Genomic DNA, 19,196 nt, shown 5'->3' with positions numbered 1-19,196 from the left:
CTCGGTAACTATGCTGAAAATTTCAAAAGCTTTCTCTAGACACTTTCTATGTCATCGTGACAAAGTCTATCCTCCGATTGAAAAAATACAAATCTACATGAGAGGACGCTTCTTCATTACATTCAACAAGCCATCTTGCCCTTTGTTTTCTAACTTCCGTCCCGCGGAGCAGTAAATTGAAGCCACTTATTTAGGTAAAGAAAAATCCAATTTATGTTAATTTGTGCAAGAGTTAGCTATCTTGGTTGTTGGATTGTAATCCTATTATGGTTTTAGATCTTATGCAGATTGTGGTATCTGACTTTTGCTGATTATAATGTAGGAGAGATAAATAAAAAGGCCATCATGAATTTGAAAAAATCATTATCAAGCTTGATCATGAAATATACCCGTTACACATGCTTGTTCTGTTTCGAGATACACTGATGCAGAGACTTTGTAAAAATTTAGGTACCCAAATATATTGGACAAATTGAGGAATTTCAGAGAGGGTGGACACCCATTGACTGAGTTCTTCGAGATCTTTCAGATTATTACAAAAGTCAATGTTCAAGAAGTTGCAGATTGAGAAGGAGATCAACATGAAGCTCAAGAGCATACGCACTTGGTTGAAGGTCTCAAGTATGATCCTAGTTATGACTTTCTAAACTGTTCTGATCTATTTAGTCATGACTACAGCAGTTTTTGCTTTGGCTGTGGCCACTGCTCTTGCAGCTACAACTGCCTTTCCCATGGATTCGGTTGGCAAGTGGATTGACTCCCTTTGAAAGAATTATGAACATATGCTTACATAATAGGGGGAGGTGATCACCTCAATGCAAGTGAGTACTACAAAGCCTTCACACTCTTATTATAATGACCATCCCCATAATTTCATCAAACCAAATTAACATCCCTGTTAAGTTCAAAACAATAGTTTCCCCTTGAAGTCCTCACATATAACTTAATGAACATTGTGAGGCTGGCTTGATTTTAAGTAGCTATGATGATGAGAACAACGTCTAGTAGTCCAAAATGCAAGAAACTATGATTTCCATAAGCAATTCTCACAAGTAAAAGCTCTACAGTCCATTACCTTTGTGTCTCTCAAGGACCTAGACAATTAGAATTCTAATTTACCGTTTGGAGGTATAGATCAAGAGCCTCTTGTGGAAAGCTGATTTTGCAATTGAAGAGAAAGCAGAAGAAGTAAAGCTAGAAATAGCAAACATCAAGAAGTAGCCGAGAGATTTCATGAAGGATGCCGTGGAAAAGCAAGCCAATATGTGCTTCAGGGGATTATGAAGCCCCCCACCAATTGAAACGGTGCCCCTATAGTGCCATACAGGACTATTGTTAAGTGTTTGTTTCATTGTGAAGGATGTAATGTGAACCTCAATGTGCATTGCCTTCTTAGTTCAACAAAGTGGAAGACATCCACATTTGGCATTTGATTTGTTAGGATTATAAAAAATAGGTAGCTTTTTGACAAAAAGACTTTATCATCTTCCTACCTTAAAAAGTAATTCTTCGATCCCAAGTTCCACATGAAATGAGGCTGGCTTGTGTATAAATATATAGTTGATATATATTATGGGGTCTATGAGTGGCTATTGTGTTTTTATATGTTCCTTGATTGGAATTAATCACTATTATATAATCCTAGGAAACACATATCGGCTAGCTTTTCTAGTTATTCGACATCTTTCAAGAAATCTCTTAGCTTCTTCTTGATGTCTGCTATTCCAAGCTTCTTTGCTTCTGCTCCCTCCTCAATCACAAAATCAACCGTTAGCAAGAGGCTATTATTCTGTACCTCCAGACGGTCAATAAGAATTCCGATTGTTTCCATGTCCATGAAAGCAACAAAGGTATTGGCAGGTCAAGCTTTTAGCTATACGAATTTACTAATGTAAATCATGGCAACTTCTCTTGCAGAGTTTCTTGCATTTTGGACTCCTAGACGTTTTCCCCATCATTATAGTTACTTAAAATCAAGGCAGTCTCACAATGCTCATTATGTTAGACGTGAGGACTTCAAGGGGACACTATTGTTTTGAACTTGACAAGGATGTTAACTTGGTTTGTGGAAGTGTGGGGATGGTTACTGTAATAAGGGAGAAAAAGGTTTGTAGTACTTACATGCACTAAGGTGAACACCTTCCCATGTTCCATAAGCGTATTTTCATAATTCTTCCATAGGGAGTCAATCCACTAGCCCACCAAATCCATGGGAAAGGCAACTGCAGCAACCAGAGCCATGGTGACTGGCGGAACAAACACCATAGCAGTCATGACTGGATAGAGCAGTATGGCTTCGAAAGTCGTAACTAGTATAGTGCTTGAGACCTTTGCACAAGTGTGTATGCTCTTGAGCTTTGTGTCAATCTCCTTCTTGATCTGCAACTTGTCAGACATTGACTTTGTTGATTGCAGATAATCTGCAAGATCTCAAAGGGTCTGCAGTCTTCCTAAAATTCCTCAATTTCTCCCAGGTGTTTGGGTACCTAAATTAGTTTTTGTCGAAACTGAACAAGTATATGTATTCCTCACCACCTTGGCCTTGTAATGTTAGTATATCAAACTCTAGAAATCAACTCAACCTCATTGGCAGAGAATATGAAGTCGAATGCTATTGCATAGAGAAGACGGGAGAGAATGAAAATGTTAGCAATAGTAGCTCAAGAACTAAATGTACTTAGATACACGTGCTATCAATGAAGTTCCTTGAGAATTAAGATACACATACCTGTGACCTTCTTTCCTATCTTCTTCTTCGAAGCAATGAAGCGTGTCAAAAATCAGCTATTGGGTATCGCATGCATACTACAAGCAATTCTCAAGAGTGACACAGAAATCTAGGATGTGCAAGCCATTTGGGAAGTCATCCCTGACAAGCTCGAACAGCTTTGGAAGGTTTCTCCCGGTGTGGAATCTCCCATTGACCATCAGGTGAGATCATCAGGTTAACAAAAGAGAGGGAAAGTACACTAAAAGGAAAAATAATGAAGCAGTCACAGAAGTTCACATCCCCTATAGAATTTTAGAGCATGTGAAATTGAAATTTGAAGGAAGAGCATGGGAAGGAACTCCAAGTTAAGTTAGAAGATCATTGTGGCATGTCCCAAAAATATAAACTATTAATAGAGCAAAGATTCGAGACCATGCTAACTAGATTTGGAATGAAATATAACTAGTACAGACCAAACCTAGAACATGAAACTCCAATTGGAGAACTGAGTCTACGGAGTTTGATGAACAAAGACAATTACAATTCATATTCTGTACCTTATGGAGTTTAGGACAAATATTAGATAATATTGACGATTTTTACACCATTCTCACATGGATGAGAGTCACATTCATGCAAGAAAATATGCATTATAGTACGAGGATGATAAATGACTTGAGTAGTTACCGATGTCCATGCTCTATATTTTAAGCACCTAATATAAATTATTTCTAGTTTTATTCCGTGAGTCATCCTATCAAGTGGGCTAGTACATTCATTTTCAACCTCAACAAGTTAGTTCTATGAGTTGGGGTATATCTCATAATCAAGCGGGGTCATGATTTTTTCAAATTCATGAGGGCCTTCTCATTTGACTAGCTTGCCTGGTAACCAGCAAGAGTTCAGATTCCACAATCTGCATAAGATCTAAAACCATAACAGGAGCACAATCTAAAAAGCAAGATAGCTAACTGTTCTTGCACAATGGAATATAAATTGAATTTTTCTTTACCTAAATGAGCTGCTTCTTGCAATTGACTGCTCTGAGGGACGGAAGCTAGAAAAGAGAGAAAGAGCAAGATGGCTTGTTGAAAGAAGAAGAAGCGCCCTCTAATATGGATTTCTAATTTTTCAATTGAAGGATAAACTTTGTCAGGATTACATAGAAAGTATCCAGAGAAAACTTTTGAAATTTTGGGCATTGTTACTGAGAATGCTCATACCATGTTAGTGTTTCTCACTCTTGAGATGATTCCGAGAAACTACATTTAGAGGTGATATGTTGACACCTGACTTGTTTCTTATGAACAATTTTGAGTCACATTCATATAGATTTCTAGAATATAGATTTATAGGTGAAATGGGCTTTATGGTACTGCCATATTTACTAGATGACAAGAACTTAGATATTGTGTGGAATACCTGTTTAGTTATTGGACGTTTGCCAATATAAAACCTTGACAACCAATCTTTCTTTCTATCGAAATGTGTTAAGATAGAAAATGTCAACTTGTAATATACCTCTTGTTATTTTTCCTTGGAGACATTACTTTTTACATCTTCTAAATAGTTATGCTTTGCATCTTGTATCATCTCAAATTAGAATTTGGCATCTTCTATTGGAATATTGCGTTGCTGCAAGACAAATGGCTATCAGTTATAAGCGTTCTAGGTAATCCTTATGTGCCCTTAACGACGATCTGTGGGATGACAAATAATATGTTAGCACACAAATTGGAACACACATGCAATTTCTCTCTTGTTGTCCGGATTAAATCCTCTTGTAGTTTTTTCTTGGTTTGAGGACCTGAAGTAGGTTTATTGGATGATAAAAAAAGACTAGTGCATGAAGAGAGAGAGAGAGAGAGAGAGAGAGAGAGAGAGAGAGAGAGATAGTAAAATCATGGGAAAATAGAGAAAAATATATGGACAAAATCAAATGCCATGATTGAATTTTTTTGAAAAGTTAACTATATATTTAAGAGATTCATAGGATCATTGGGTAGTGCCATCTAGGTAGATGACTTATATCGGGTCGCTAAGGACCTGCTTGTTTTTTCTCCAAAGAGTGTCCGATTCTATTTTTTTTTTCCCGGAACGAAAAAAGAACACAAATCCGTTTGGTAAAATTTTTGCTCCTAGAAACAAAAATATATTTTTTTTGTTCTCGGGAATAGATTTACAATAGAATCAAGAAGTAGAAAAAATAACTTCTTGTTTCGGGAACAATTGCTAAAATCAATTCTTTTTTTCTTTTCTTTTCTTGTCTCTTCTTCTCTTCCCTCTCTTTTTCTTCCCTTCGCGCCAGTTGCCGGCCTCCCGGCGACACCAAGCTATGGCAAGGCTTGCTGGCCTAAGCCTTGCGTGGCTGGGGCGAGGCTCGGCCTCACCCGGATCTTGCAAGGCCAAGGCTCACCTTGGCTAGGTGAGCCTCCGGCGAGCTTGCCGAATCTCGCCCTAGCTTGGCGAGATCCGGCGAGCTCACTAGACCTCGCCCGATCGATCACCGGCCACGGCAACGAGGAATAAGAGAAAAATAAATAGAAAAAGAGTAAAAAAAAAGAAAAATATAATAAAATTACTAAAAATTAAAAGAAACAAAAGAATTTAAGAATCTTACCAAACACATTTCTATCATAGGATTAAAAAATTTGTACAGTTACCAAGCACGTTCTTTACTCAGAAATTGTTCTCAAGAACAATATTAGAAAAAACCAATTTTGATTAAAAATTGTTCTTCGAACAAAATATTTACTAAACGTGCCCTTAGATTTTTTTCCCCTCTATTCTCGCCCTTTTTGTTTATTCTCATTATACACTACTACTTGTATGACTAGAACACAAAGTCATTATTATTAATTAATATATATTCCAAGGGTCTTAAATCAAGTGAGACATGAAATCTACAGCTTGGATCACATGAGAGACAAAGAAAGATGCTCCATTTGTTTAAAAAAAATAAACTTGTTGAAAAACAATGCTCTAAAAGTAATGGTTCCTATCCTTAAAATAATTTGCCAATGAAAGATATCTTCATTATTGACAATAATTAATAATTAAAAAATATTCATAAATAATGAAAATATTTATTATTTATTCATAAATATTAGTGATAAACATAATTTTAAGGAAAATATTTTCCCAATCGTTAATTTTTCAAAAGATAAGCACCCCTTGTCAATCTCGGAATTGCTACAGTTGGTCGGCGTGTCGGAGGATTTTTATCTAAAGAGCAGGAAAAAATTTGTCACGACGACATAGTCGTGTCCATCGCCCTGAGAAACCCCGAGAACCTCGAGTACCTTCACGGGTTCGAGAGTGACCCTTTTTTTTAGAGTGGGTTGATTAATATGTATGCGGGATGGGTAGTTCAGAATCGTGTCATAGGGTGTTTGGAAGGGTTTTTCTTTTTATCATGATGCGGTGTGTCAGACGGCGATGCTGAGCGCTTCCGCCAAGTATGGCGACGTCGCGTTTGCTAAGCAGCTCTTTGACGAAATGCCCGAGAGAGATACTGTTGCTTGGAATGCGATGATTGCAGGGAATGCCCTATGTGGGGAATCGGGGCAGGCCTCGAATATGTTCTATGAGATCAATTGGAAAGTGTGAAGGTCAATAACCCTTCTATGGTTCTGGTTCTATCTGCGTGCACTCGATTATGTGCACTAGATCAAGGGAGGTGACCTTATGCATATATTGAAAAGAGCAGGCTTCAGATTGATGTTGATGCTAGGAACTGCATTGATTGATGTGTATGCCAAATGTGATGACTTGGATAAGGGCATAGAGGTCTTCCGGGGGATGAAAGAACGGAACGTTTACACATGGAGTGGTGCCATGAATGGAGCTGGTAGAAAATGTCTCGAGCTTTTCCTGCTCATGAAGAAAGACGGGGTTATCCCGAATGAAGTGTTGTTGGACTAGTTGAGGAAGGCTGTAAGCATTTTGGCTCAATGACAGAGTCGTTCGGAATCCAGCCTGACCTGGAGCATTATGGCTGCATGGTTAATTTGTATGGCTAAGCTGGCCGTTTAAATGAAGCCCTAAATTTCATCAATGACATGCCACTGGAGCCTCATGCCAGCGTTTGCAGAGCTTCAATAAATGCATGTAAAATTCACAAGAATATGGAAATAGGCGAGCTTGCCTCAAGAAAGATGCTGGAGCTTGAAGCAAAGAGTGAGTTGCTTTCGTGCTTTCGTCCAATATCCACGCTGAAGACAAGCTGGGAAGGTGTGAGCCATGTGCGGCAGGTAATGAAGTCCAGAGGCGTGAAGAAGCTTCCCGGTTGCAGTGTTGTAGAACTTGATGGTGAAGTTCATGAGTTCCTCGTTGGAGATAACTCCCACCAAATGTATAGTGGATTTTAAGGGATGCTTGGCGAGATCTTCAGGAGGTTGATATTATCAGGGTACATGGCTAACACGAACCCAGTTTCATTTGATATAGAGGAAGAAGAGAAAGAGAATGCTATGTCTCTATGGGTTCGAATCTCAATGGCTATTGGCTTTTTCCATATAGATGTTTTGTTACTAGTAGGACTAGATGAACCATCTAGAGAGGTGAATAGGTGATTTTGCAGAATAAACAAAATTTAAAAAAATTTGTAACAGAACAACTTTTGATCAAAACTTGAATAACTGTCAGATCTTACCAGTGTGCAAATAATCCTTAAGACAAATAAAATAAAGAGAGTAAGGAATAAAGAATTAAACGATAAGAGTAGTTTGGCTTCAGTAGACCTACGTACAATCTCCCACACCAACAACTGATTGGCTAGATCTCACTAGATAGGGGTGTGCAACGGAAACCACCCGAACTGGAACCGGACCGGCCGGTTTTGGGCGGTTCCCACGGTCGGCGGTCCGGTTCCTGGTTCCCAATTTTGGAACCGACGGCGGTTGGTCCGGTTCCCAATTCCAAGGTGGGAACCGGGCCAATCGGACCGACCGGACCGAACTAAATTTTTTTATATATAATTTATATACATATAATATATAAACACATATAATATATGAATATTACATATGAAACTTATTGCAATTCGAATTGCAATTGAGGTAACAACCTCTTATGTGGCCAAGAGACCACCAAAGCTCTTAGAAAACGTATTTGTTTGTTTTATCTTCTACTCGATGTGGGATAAGGCTCTAGGAGTTCCTCATGCTCACACTCTCTCTCTCTTGCTCCCGTCACTTGCAAACAACAAGGCACTTCAAGCCTCAAATAGTCCAACATCGACTAAACATTCAAAGCATAGAAGAGATATTATCTATAAAACCTAAACCAAGCACAAATTTTACTCAAATTGTTCATGGCTTTTATGCATAAAATTAGCGTAAAACACATAAACTATGATTGATATTTATGCAAGTGAAGTTTGAATATTTTGCACGTAGAAACATGTGTGAGTAGTTTTATTAGATTGCCCGGGAACCGAAATGGATTGATCGGTTCGGAGCATGGTCGTTCTTTAGTGAATGGTCGTTCTTTAGTGAAAAAGGAAAGTGTTGATTTTATTGGACCGGATTGGACCGGACCAGACCGGAACCAATGGTTCGGTCCGGTTCCCGGTCCTAGGACCAAACGGTCTGGTCCACGGTTCCCAAAATTGGGAACCGGTTCTCCCGGTCCGGTTCTCGGTTCCACCTTAGAACCGGATCGAACCGGGAACCAATCACTCCTATCACTAGATCAATCTATAAAAGGTTACTAGATCTGAGTAATAAATACTCAAATTCATGAGACAAATTCCTTACATACTCTCAACCTCTAAAAGATTAAATAGTATAGCTTTTCAGAGATGAACGTTTAAGATTGAAGATTACTCAAAACTTAGGAATTATAAACTTAAGAATTTCATCTCTATATATCCCTTTCAACAGCTTGATCTTTTTATATAATCTTTTGTATCGAAGCTAACCGTTGGATATTTCCTTAGAGGTTCACCCAACCAATCTTCTTGTTGGATTTGAATGTTGCTAGAAGATGTAATCATTTCAAGGTCGCCAAGTGTTGACACCTGATTTTTAGTCGATATATCATTAAAAGAGAATTTATTTCCCTCGTTTATTTCCTGCAACCCCGTGTTAGGCCCCCTTCTCTGGTTTTGGAAATTGGTGATCCATTTTTCAACAAAATCTAGAAGCTACTAGCTTAATGAAGAATAAACTTGAAGACTCTCAAATGTTGAAGAAGCTTCTGGTACTACGTGAAGAAGCCCAAATTGATCAAGAAAAGAGGGGCACACAATAAAATAATATTATAGTAGTTGCTGGAGTTTTCAAGAGAACAAGCTCTACGTGCATGGGAAATTTGTGCATGGGAAATCTTGAAAGAAAAGTCAACAAAAGCTGCTGAGATTAGAAAAATGAAGAAAAATGGAGAAGCCACCAGAAGATCCGAAGAAGCCGCACGAGCAGGAGATAAAGAAGCAAAGTTGTAATTTTATATTAATTTTTATACTAGATGTCGGTGGAGTATGGCGGTGAATTCACGCCTATAAATAGGCTTGGAAGTTGATCATTTGTGTGTGAGAGATTACCTCCACCTTGTATGTGGGGGTGAACTCTTCACCTTGAAAGGTCTTAGACCTTCATTGTACTTTCATCAAACTAGTTTGTTTAACTAATAAAACTATTTCCCCCATATCTCATGTCCTATATCCTTCTAATTATCCTACCTTGTCCCTTGTTCATCCTCCACAAAATTACACCATACACTTGCACACACATTACTAATCAAAAACTATAACCAATACCAAAACCATGCTTCCGCAGTGCACACATCCAAAAAAATTTAACAGGATAAAATCGTCTTGAATTTTTCTATTACTGAAGAGGAGAACATCCATAATTTGTAGTCCCTATATATTGGGCTGAATTGAAACAAAAACAGTGGCAAATCTCGTTTGAGGGAAAGAAAGACAAAAAAAGTACTTCTAGGTATTTACAATATCAATGACTAGTGGAAGTCATGTCTGTTGTCCCTTCCAGCTTGAGTGAGCTTCTTTCCTCTATTGCAGTTTATAATGTGACCATTGTCCATCTTTCATGGACAAAGTGTTTGGCGTGGACCACGCAGAATTTCATGTGCAAGTGGGACATGTCTGCCTTGATGACATCCCCACATCCGAAAATGAAGTCGCCTCTTCGTTGATGGACACCTTCTGCTTATGTTGATGTATCAAGATTGCACGTGCTGCTTTTCTCTTTTTTGTTTTGTTTAGTCAGTTTGTTGGAGTCCTGCTTTTTAGGAGTTGATTAGTCAATCTTATCTCCTAGGAGTAGTTAACTGCACGTATCTTAGATATTCTGATATGTTGCTGATTTTGTGGATCAAGCAAGCCGTTAGTCGGCAACGTGGGTTTGTGGTTACGTTCTAGTATGTATTTTGTACATTTTTTTTCAGTTTTCTGAACACGACGCTCTATTTTTTGCTGTCAACTTGTTCTCTGTTTTTGCTGTCAACTTGTTCTCTGTTTTTCTTTTTTTTCAAAAAACAACACTGGTATCAGAGCCTTCTTGATCTTAAGGGGCTGTGAGTGACTTGTGAGATTGATTGAGAGGTGTGTCTGCTCCACCAGTGGTTGATGGAGAAAATTATCAAGCCTGGGCAGTGAGAATGCGAGCCTATCTAGAGGGTTGTGATTTTTGGGAAGCCGTGGAACAAGATTATGAAGTTGCTCCCCTTCCTGATAATCCAACCATCAATCAAATCAAGTTTCACAAGGAGAGGACAACAAGGAAAGCAAAGGCAAAGTCTTGTTTATATGTTGCTGTCTCATCTGCCATTTTCAGCAGAATTATGGCTTGTGAATCAGCCAAAGCTATCTAGGACTTCCTAAAAAATGAGTATCAAGGAGATGAGAGGATTAGAAGCATGAAGGGGCTAAATCTGATCACAGAATTCGAGAGACTGCAGATGAAGGAGTCTGAGACAATTAAGGAGTATTCTGGTAAGTTGATAAGCATTGCAAATCAGGCAAGAGTTCTAGGCACCGACCCTCTCGATAATAGGCTAGTGCAGAAGATTCTTGTCTCCTTGCCCGAAAGGTTTGAGGCAACCATTGCCTCTTTAGAGAATACCAAGGATTTGTCTCAGATCAAGTTGGCAGAATTGCTAAGTGCTTTGCAAGCACAAGAGCAGAGGAGGTTAATGAGGGTGGAAGGAAGTATAGAAGGAGCTTTGCTGGCCAAAGAACAGCAGAATGTAGGAGGAAAAGTTAACAAGTGGAAACGGAAGAAAGGAAATGGCAGTAGTGGTTCAGAAGCTGCTGCAGGAGAGAATAGTGCAAGTAACTCCAAGAACAATTGGGGAAGATATTCCTCATGTCAGCACTGTGGAAAAAAGAATCATCCACATTTTAGGTGTTGGAAGAGACCAGATGTAAGGTGCAGAAAGTGTCATAAACTTGGACACATTGAGAAGTTCCGCAAAGAGAAGAGAGATCAGCAGGGGTGAGGCACATGCGTAGTTCAGCAAGAGGTAGATCAACTGTTTGTTGCCTCTTGTTTCTCCTCTAGTACTCCATGTGACAATTGGCTTGTTGATAGTGGTTGCACAAACCATATGACAAGTGATGAAACGCTGTTTATAAACCTTGACAAGTCGTTGAAGTCAAGAGTGAGGATTGGGAATGGGGAGTACTTAGAAGTGAAAGGTAAAGGGACTGTAGCAATGGAGAGTTGTGCTGGAACTAAGCTGATTTCTAATGTGATGTATGTGCCTAAAATTGATCAGAATTTGCTGAGTGTGGGGCAGTTGGTAGAAAAGGGATTTAAGGTGATATTTGAAGAGGAGAAGTGTTTGATCTTTGACTCCAATGGTCAGGAGTTGTTCAAAATAAAAATGCAACAGAAAAGTTTTTCTTTGAATCCTCTTGAGAAGGAGCAGATGGCATTCAAGTGTCAGGCTAATGATTTAGAATTCTGGCACAAGAGGTTGGGGCACTTTCATCATAAAGGCGTGTTGTTCATGCAGAGGAATGAAATGGCAACCGGGTTACCAAACCTACAGGAGCATATCACAAGGTGCAAAGCTTGTTTTCTAGGCAAGCAGACAAGACTTCCCTTCAAGAAATCCACTTGGAGAGCGATAGAGAAGCTACAACCGATTCATACGGATCTATGTGGTCCACAAGTGACTCCTTCACTAAATGGCAGCAGGTATTTCATTATTTTCATTGATGATTATACTAGAATGTGCTGGATTTACTTTATGAAGCAAAAGTCAGAAGTTGCTGAGGTATTTCAAAAGTTTAAGAAATGGGTTGAGAACCAAAGTGGCTGCAAGATTCAGGTCATTAGATCAGATAATGGAACAGAATACACTTCATAGAGGTTTAAATCTTTCTGCGAAGAGGCTGGAATTGAGCGTCAGCTTACTACTCCTTACTCTCCACAGCAAAATGGAGTTAGTGAGAGGAAGAATAGAACCATTATGGAGATGACTAGGTGTTTGCTTTATGAGAAGAGTCTACCAAAAGAGTTTTGGGCAGAAACAGCAAGCACATCAATTTTTCTACTGAATAGATTACCTACGAGGGTACTGGAGATGAAGACACCCTTTGAAGCCTGGTTTGATGTCAAGCCAATTCTAAGAAATTTGAAGGTGTTTGGCTATTTGTGTTTTTCTCATATTCCTCAGGTTAAGAGAGATAAGTTGGGAGAGAAAGCTGAACCTGGGATCTTTGTTGGCTACAGTTTATTATCAAAAGCTTACAGGATCTATCAACCACAGACAGGGAAGGTGATCACTAGTAGGGATGTTCAATTCCTAGAAGATGAGAAATGGGATTGGACAAATGAGCCACAAGGCAAGCACAAAGAGGTCTCATTGGAACCTGACGAACTGGTGGATGATGTTCCAGTTAGAGGTACCAGATCTTTGACCGATATATATCAAAGGTGTAGTGTGGCTGTTTTGGAACCTGCAGGTTATGAGGAAGCTAAAAGCAATCGAGGTGGATAAATGCAATGAAGGAAGAGTTGGCTATGATAGAAAAGAACCATACGTGGGAGCTAGTGGAGAGGCCTCAAGATAGGAAGGTGATTGGAGTAAAATGGGTTTTCAAGACCAAATTTAATCCCCGATGGCTCGATGAATAAGCATAAGGCCGGTTGGTGGTGAAGGGATATGCACAGATTTTGGGAGTTGACTTCTCGAAACCTTTGCTCCGTGGCAAGACTTGATACAATTAGAATGATTCTTGCTTTGGCAGTTCAACAAGGATGGAAGGTATATCAGTTAGATGTGAAATCTGCATTTTTGAATGGAGTGTTGCAAGAGGAGATTTATGTTGAACAGCCAGAAGGCTTTGTCACACCAGGCCAGGAGGAGAAAGTTTATTTGTTGAGAAAGGCTCTTTATGGCTTGAGGCAAGCTCCTAGAGCATGGTACAGTAAGATGGATGAGCTCTTGTTGGGTCTAGATTTCAAGAAAAGCCTCAGTGAATCCACTCTATATGTCAAGAAGTTAGTATCTGACTTAGTAGCAATGTCTCTTTATGTGGATGATATGATGGTGACAGGGAGTAATAGTGCTCAGATTACTGCATTTAAGCAAGAGATGATAAAGATGTTCGAAATGACTGATCTTGGTGAGATGTCATATTTTCTAGGAATGGAAGTTAGGCAGACTAAGAATGAAGTTTTTATCTATCAAAAGAAGTATTTGAAGGAGATCCTAAGGAGATTCAACATGGAGGAGTGCAAGAGTGTGAGTACTCCAATGGGTCATAAGGAAAGCTTCAAAAGGAGGATGGATCAGCACTGCGGATGAAAGAGTTTATAGAAGTTTGATTGGCTGTCTTATGTATCTCACTGCAACTAGGCCAGACATCATGTTTCCTGTAAGTGTCTTATCTAGATTTCTTAATTGTGCAAGTGAGTTGCATATGGTAGCTGCAAAGAGGGTGTTGAGGTACTTGAGAGGTACTCTTTCATATGGGATTAAGTTTTGTAGAGTTCAGGAGTTTAAGTTACGGGGTATTCTCGATAGTGAGTGGGCGGGATCAATGGATGATATGAGGAGCACTTCAGGTTATTGCTTTACATTTGGGTCGGCATGTTTTTCTTGGTGTTCAAAGAAGCAGGAAATAGTGGCTCAATCAACTGTAGAAGATGAGTTCATTGCAGCTACTGTAGCTGTGAATCAAGCATTATGGTTAAAGAAGTTGATGGATGATTTGCATATGCAGCAAGAAGAAGACATAAAAGTGTTTGTGGATAATCAAGCTACTCTGGCTATTTCACAAAATCCGGTATTTCACGGAAGAACAAAGCATTTTAAGGTCAAGTTTTACTTCTTGAGAGAAGTGCAAAAGGCTGAAGAGGTGAAACTGGTGTACTGCAATTCAGAAAACCAGATTGCAGATATATTCACGAAGTCATTTCATGTTGGTCGATTTGAACTTCTCAAGGCAAAGCTAGGAGTGTGCAGTACTTGATCCGGGAGGAAAGTGTTGATGTATCAAGACTGCACGTGCTAGTTTGCTTCAAGAATCAGTTGCTCTCTGACTTCCATTCTAAGGGCCATTTTCCTAATCCAGGAGCAGAAAAGGAGCTCTCTTGATGGTGAATTGCCTTTTGCTTGCTCTTGGAGTTATCTTCTTGACTGGCATATGTACATATCTCATACTTTTCTTCCATTTGTGATACCTGGCATCTGCAACCTATTTTAATATCCACCCACGGCCAATTGCTGGCTCTGGGAAAGCTGTCATTACTTGCAATTTTGCCAAGATTTGATGAGGAAAAATCGACATCTGCAATTTCTTCCTCCATTAATTCTTGTCAACATAAAATTTGTCTCTAGATGACTGGATTTACTGATTAGTTTTATTGAGTACTCTTTTACTAATGAGGCACATTGACAGGATATGTTTTCTTCATATAGATGATTTCGTTTTGCTGATTTACTGCTGTCTGGTCTTTCATTTGGCTTATGTAGCTTTCATCTTTTATCAGACTCAGACATTTCTCATGAACACAATGAGCTCTAAACACAATTCAATGAAAATTTAACTATTCTGTCCTAGCTACTAACTTCTGCTTTTGGGAAGAACCTGAACCATACCGTTTCCATATAACAGGTCAGTTTTATGTCAGTGATCTGAACTTGTTTAATCACCATATGGAACTATACACGAGCAACCAAAACAAGGGATTATCACTTAATCTTTGAATATTGAGGACTTTCCATCCTATCCTGTACTTTCAATTGTCCATCAAACCTGCAAAGATCTATCTATTTAGCAGTGCAACAAGAGAGAGTTTCATCATAGGTTTTGACGTGCCACATGGTTGCAGTTGTTAATGTGACTTAGTTAGGCTCATGGATTTATAATCTTAGCTCCGAGTTTAAGATCAACAAGGAAAGTATCTTGGCAACATATAATCCCTGGAAGGTTGTCATTAGAAGGGACACGTCAATGATTGTAAGAGTGACCACCTTGACTATCATATGTCAGCCAATCCAGCTTGGATGGATCGTTTTTAGCATTTCGTAGGAAAGTAAAATGTGAAAAGGTTGTACTTTCGTCCTTAACATCAATTTGGGATTGAAGAATTCCTGTCCAAAGCTGATAAAGGCCTTTATATTTGAAAGCTGCATTTAATAATGATTATTCAAAAAATGGAATGCCAAATGTTGATGTCTTCCGCTTTATTGAAGAGAGAAAGCCAGGCAAATGGAGGTCCACCACACATCCCTCTTAGGAAGAAAAACACTTAGCAACAATTCTCTATAGCTACATTGGGGCACCATTGCAATTGGTGGGAGGCTTTATAATCCTCTGAAGCACCACTAGCCTTGATCTCTGGAGATTGCGGCTGCACATATCGACATCCTTTCCCAGTCCTTTGACGTCCTTCATGAAGTCTCTCAGCTTCTTCTTAATGTCTGCTATTCCGAGCTTTACTGCCTCTGCTCCCGCCTCAATTGGAAAATCAGCTTTCTGCAAGAGGCTCTTCATCTGTACCTCCAAAGGGTCAATCGTAATTCTCATTTTATCCAGGTCCTTGAGAGCAACAAAGATACTGGCCTGTAGAGATTTTAGTTGTGAGAAATTATTCGTGTAATCATGGTGACTTCTCTTTCAGACTCTCTTGCATTTTGGACTCCTAGACATTTTTCGCATCATTGTAGCTACTTAAAAATCAAGCCAGCCTCACGATGTTCATTATGTTAGATGCGAAGACCTCAAGGGAAAAATATGGTTGTTGACTTGGTTTGACGAAATTACAGGGACGGTCACTGTAATTACAAAAAGGGAGGGAAAAGCTTTGTAGCACTCACTTGCATCGAGGTGATCACCTCCTCCCATCTCTTCAGTGCTTCTTCACAATGCTTCCAAAGGGAGTCTATCCACTTGCCAATCACATCCATGGCGGTTGCAGCCGATAGGGCAACAACAACTGGCGGAGAAGCCACCATAGCAGTTGTGACAGAATAGATTAGAATGGCTGCGAAAGTTACAACCGGTATCATGCTTGAGATTTTCCTCCACATCTGTATGCTCTTAAGCTTCTTCTCAATCTTCTTCTTCTTGATCCACAACTTCTTGAGCATGAACTTCTGTAGCTTGTAAATTGTCTGAAAGAGCTCAAAGAACTCCTGGTGAAAGGATCTCCGGTCTCCTTGAATTTTGTCAGTTCCTCCAAGATTTTTGAGTAACTAAATTTATCCGAGGTCTTTGCATCAGTTTCTCGCGAAACAGAAAAGCATGCATAGTTCACACCAACTTAACCTTGTAATGTTAGGATATCAAACTCTAGGTATCAACTCAATCTCATTGGCATGTTAGGATATGAAGTTGAATGCAAATGCACGGAGAAAATAGGGGAGACTGAATGAGTTAGCCAATAAATGAAAACAGTGAGCAAGAATCAATATACTAAGATACATGTGCTCGAAATGAAGTTGAGAACTGAGATACATGTACCTGCAACAGCCCTCCCCATCTTCTTCTTCAAAGCAATGAAGGGCGGTGAAAATCTGCAAATGGGCATCACGCACATGCTTCAAGCAATTCTCGAGGGAAGCACAGAAATCAAGGGTGGGCAAGCTGTCATTGAAGTAATCTTGTACAAGCTTGAGCAGCTCTTCATTTCTCCAGATATCTTTCTTGCTATCCAAGATGACTTTGACCACTTCCTGGTTCATCTCCAATAGGCACTCGCTTATCTCTTTCAGAGAATCCAGTGAAAGAGTTTGGACATCAACCCCGGAAGCAAGAGTGCTGAGGACTTGGTTTGTCCTCGCTTGGAGGTTTGCGTTGAAGGTTCGCGGATCAGGGTCGGACTCACACGCTGCTCCATCCATGGGAGGGTTTCTTCTGGTGTTGGAGTTTGCCATTGACCTTAAGGAGAGATCATGCAAAAAGAGAGGGTGAGTACGCTAAAAGGAAAAGAAATGAAGCTGTTGCAGAAGTTTATCTCCTTATAGAATTTCAGAGCATGCAAAAAGGAAAGTGAAAGGAAGAGAATGGGAAGGAATTCCAAATTATGTCAGAAGATAGAAAAGCAATGATACGAGACCAATGTTAAATAGGATAGGATAGGAAAGGAAACAACCAATGCTGGCCCAAAACAAGCAATTATATCAAAACTCAGAGCCAGAAAACGATACTCTACTTCGAGAACCGAGTCTGTCTAGGATGATGAATATAGCCAATTACAATGCATGGATTTGATGAGATTCACTCCACTCTCACATGGATGAGTGACATTTTATGCAAGAAAACATAGTATATGATTTGATACTGGGGTCACTATTGGTTTAATAAGCAAAAAGCACATATATTCACTAAATGACTTGAGATTTTTTTTTTTTTAATCGGATTTACTCTATTCCTACTATAATTCTTACTTTTAGACTTTTGTCATATCTTCTTTCAGGAGTGTAAGAGTTGAAACTTATATCTAAAACTACATCATTCCTAACCAAACTCAAGGTGGGGATTCGAATCTCCCAACTCTCTCTTCCCATGTGGCCACTGGGACAAACCCCAGTGGTTTCATATGCTATATTTGAGTAGCTAAAAAGACATAGAATTTACAATTTTTTTTTTAGGGACAATCACTTAGCAGTAATAAATAAAGGGTCCACAAAAAAATTAAAATTTTAAAAAGTTTTGTCTTTATCGTCTTGAGAAAAAGAGTTATATCATAACTGATTTTTTGAAGTTCAATCCACAGAAGAATTTGTCGATTGAGAAAACTAGAGAATTAAAAACAAAAGACGACTTAACAAATCTCGTTCACCTTTTATGAATATAGAAAAATATATTTTTCTATCCAATTATTTGGATTGGATACCACTTTAAAAAAAAAAAAAAAAAAAGGTTGGAACTTTCACACAAGATGTAGACTTCATAATTGAGGAAAATGTCATACAAGAATACCAAAAGTTATTATCATCAAGTAAGTAAGAAGACAAGAAAATATGCAATTTCTCACAAAATTACCATTTGGAATGTTTGTCCCAAACCAAGAAAAATTCAATTCACTTCACAAACTGACCTACGCATCCACCGACCACGATGTGCTAGTGACCAAGCCCGCTAAACATAAACTCAGATGGAAAAACGAAAGGAATGAAATCTATACGATGTTTGATTAAATATTCATTATCGTTGGGTTCACATAACAAAAGGCGGGCGAGCACAAGTGTCCACCTCTTGCCTATGTATCAGGTGATTTTTAAGTGCTTAGATCATGAAGACGCCCCAAAAGAAATCATTTCTAGGGTTTGTACGAGAGTTCCCATCGAAATGGGCTAATACATACATTTTCAACCACAACAAAGGAGTTCTTGAGTTAGGCTTTATGTGATAATCAAGCGTGGTCATGATTTTTTTTTTTTTTTAAATTATGAGCGCCTTGTCTTATTCGTAGCCTGCATGGTAATCAACAGAAAGTTAAGATACCACAATCTGTATAAGATCTAAAATCATAACAGGAATACAATCCAACAAGCAACATAACTAACTCTTTTTGCACCATTGAATATAAATTGGATTTTTCCTTACCTAAATGATCTGTTTCTTGCAATTGACTACTACGGGGGAGAGAACTTGAGAGAGAGAGAGAACTTGTTGAATGTTATGAAGATGAAGCAGCCTCTCGTATGATTTTTATAGATCTTCAGATTCAATGATAAATTTGATTGCAACCACATAGATGGTGTGTGGAAGAAGCCAAATGCTAGGCAATGTTACCTAGAATGCTCATGCCACGTCAGTATTTCCTATTCCTAAGAAAATACCAAGAAGGTAGATTTAGAGCCGATCCATTAACACCCAATCTATTCGGTGCCATATTTGTATAGAGATTTGCAATCTAAATTATTTGGTGAGACAAACATTATGATACTTCCGTATTTATTATAGGACAATAACCTATATATCATGCGGATTACCCCTTTAGCTATCGGATACTTGCCATCATAAAATCTTGACAGCTGATTTTCCCTTTGTGTTAAC

At 38.9% G+C, this 19,196-nt stretch overlaps 1 protein-coding gene and 1 pseudogene across 1 annotated transcript; one reads left to right on the top strand and one right to left on the bottom strand.

The window, feature by feature from the left end:
- The first annotated feature begins 545 nt into the window (after window positions 1-545).
- LOC120296081 lies at window positions 546-6,634 on the top strand (annotated as a pseudogene).
- An 8,827-nt stretch (window positions 6,635-15,461) lies between these two features.
- Window positions 15,462-17,068, bottom strand: LOC104431401 (UPF0496 protein At4g34320-like). The gene is made up of 3 exons (XM_039317733.1): window positions 16,730-17,068; window positions 16,010-16,306; window positions 15,462-15,755 (listed from the first exon to the last, which is right to left on the bottom strand). The coding sequence occupies exons 1-3, from the start codon at window positions 17,066-17,068 to the stop codon at window positions 15,462-15,464; spliced, it is 930 nt and encodes a 309-aa protein (XP_039173667.1).
- Between the last annotated feature and the right edge of the window lie 2,128 nt (window positions 17,069-19,196).

Source organism: Eucalyptus grandis, chromosome 7 (genome assembly GCF_016545825.1).
Source record: "Eucalyptus grandis isolate ANBG69807.140 chromosome 7, ASM1654582v1, whole genome shotgun sequence".
Taxonomy (NCBI): domain Eukaryota; kingdom Viridiplantae; phylum Streptophyta; class Magnoliopsida; order Myrtales; family Myrtaceae; genus Eucalyptus; species Eucalyptus grandis.
This window is presented reverse-complemented; position numbering and strand designations above follow the sequence as displayed.

What these genes read in the sequence shown, in the direction of transcription:
- LOC104431401 (XM_039317733.1), bottom strand. Translation starts at nt 17,068, where the DNA reads ATGGCAAACTCCAACACCAGAAGAAACCCTCCCATGGATGGAGCAGCG. An exon ending in TCGAGAATTGCTTGAAGCAT is followed by an intron (nt 16,307 to 16,729) that starts GTGCGTGATGCC and finishes GAGCTCTTTCAG; the next exon opens with ACAATTTACAAGCTACAGAA. An exon ending in AGGTGATCACCTCGATGCAA is followed by an intron (nt 15,756 to 16,009) that starts GTGAGTGCTACA and finishes AAATCTCTACAG; the next exon opens with GCCAGTATCTTTGTTGCTCT.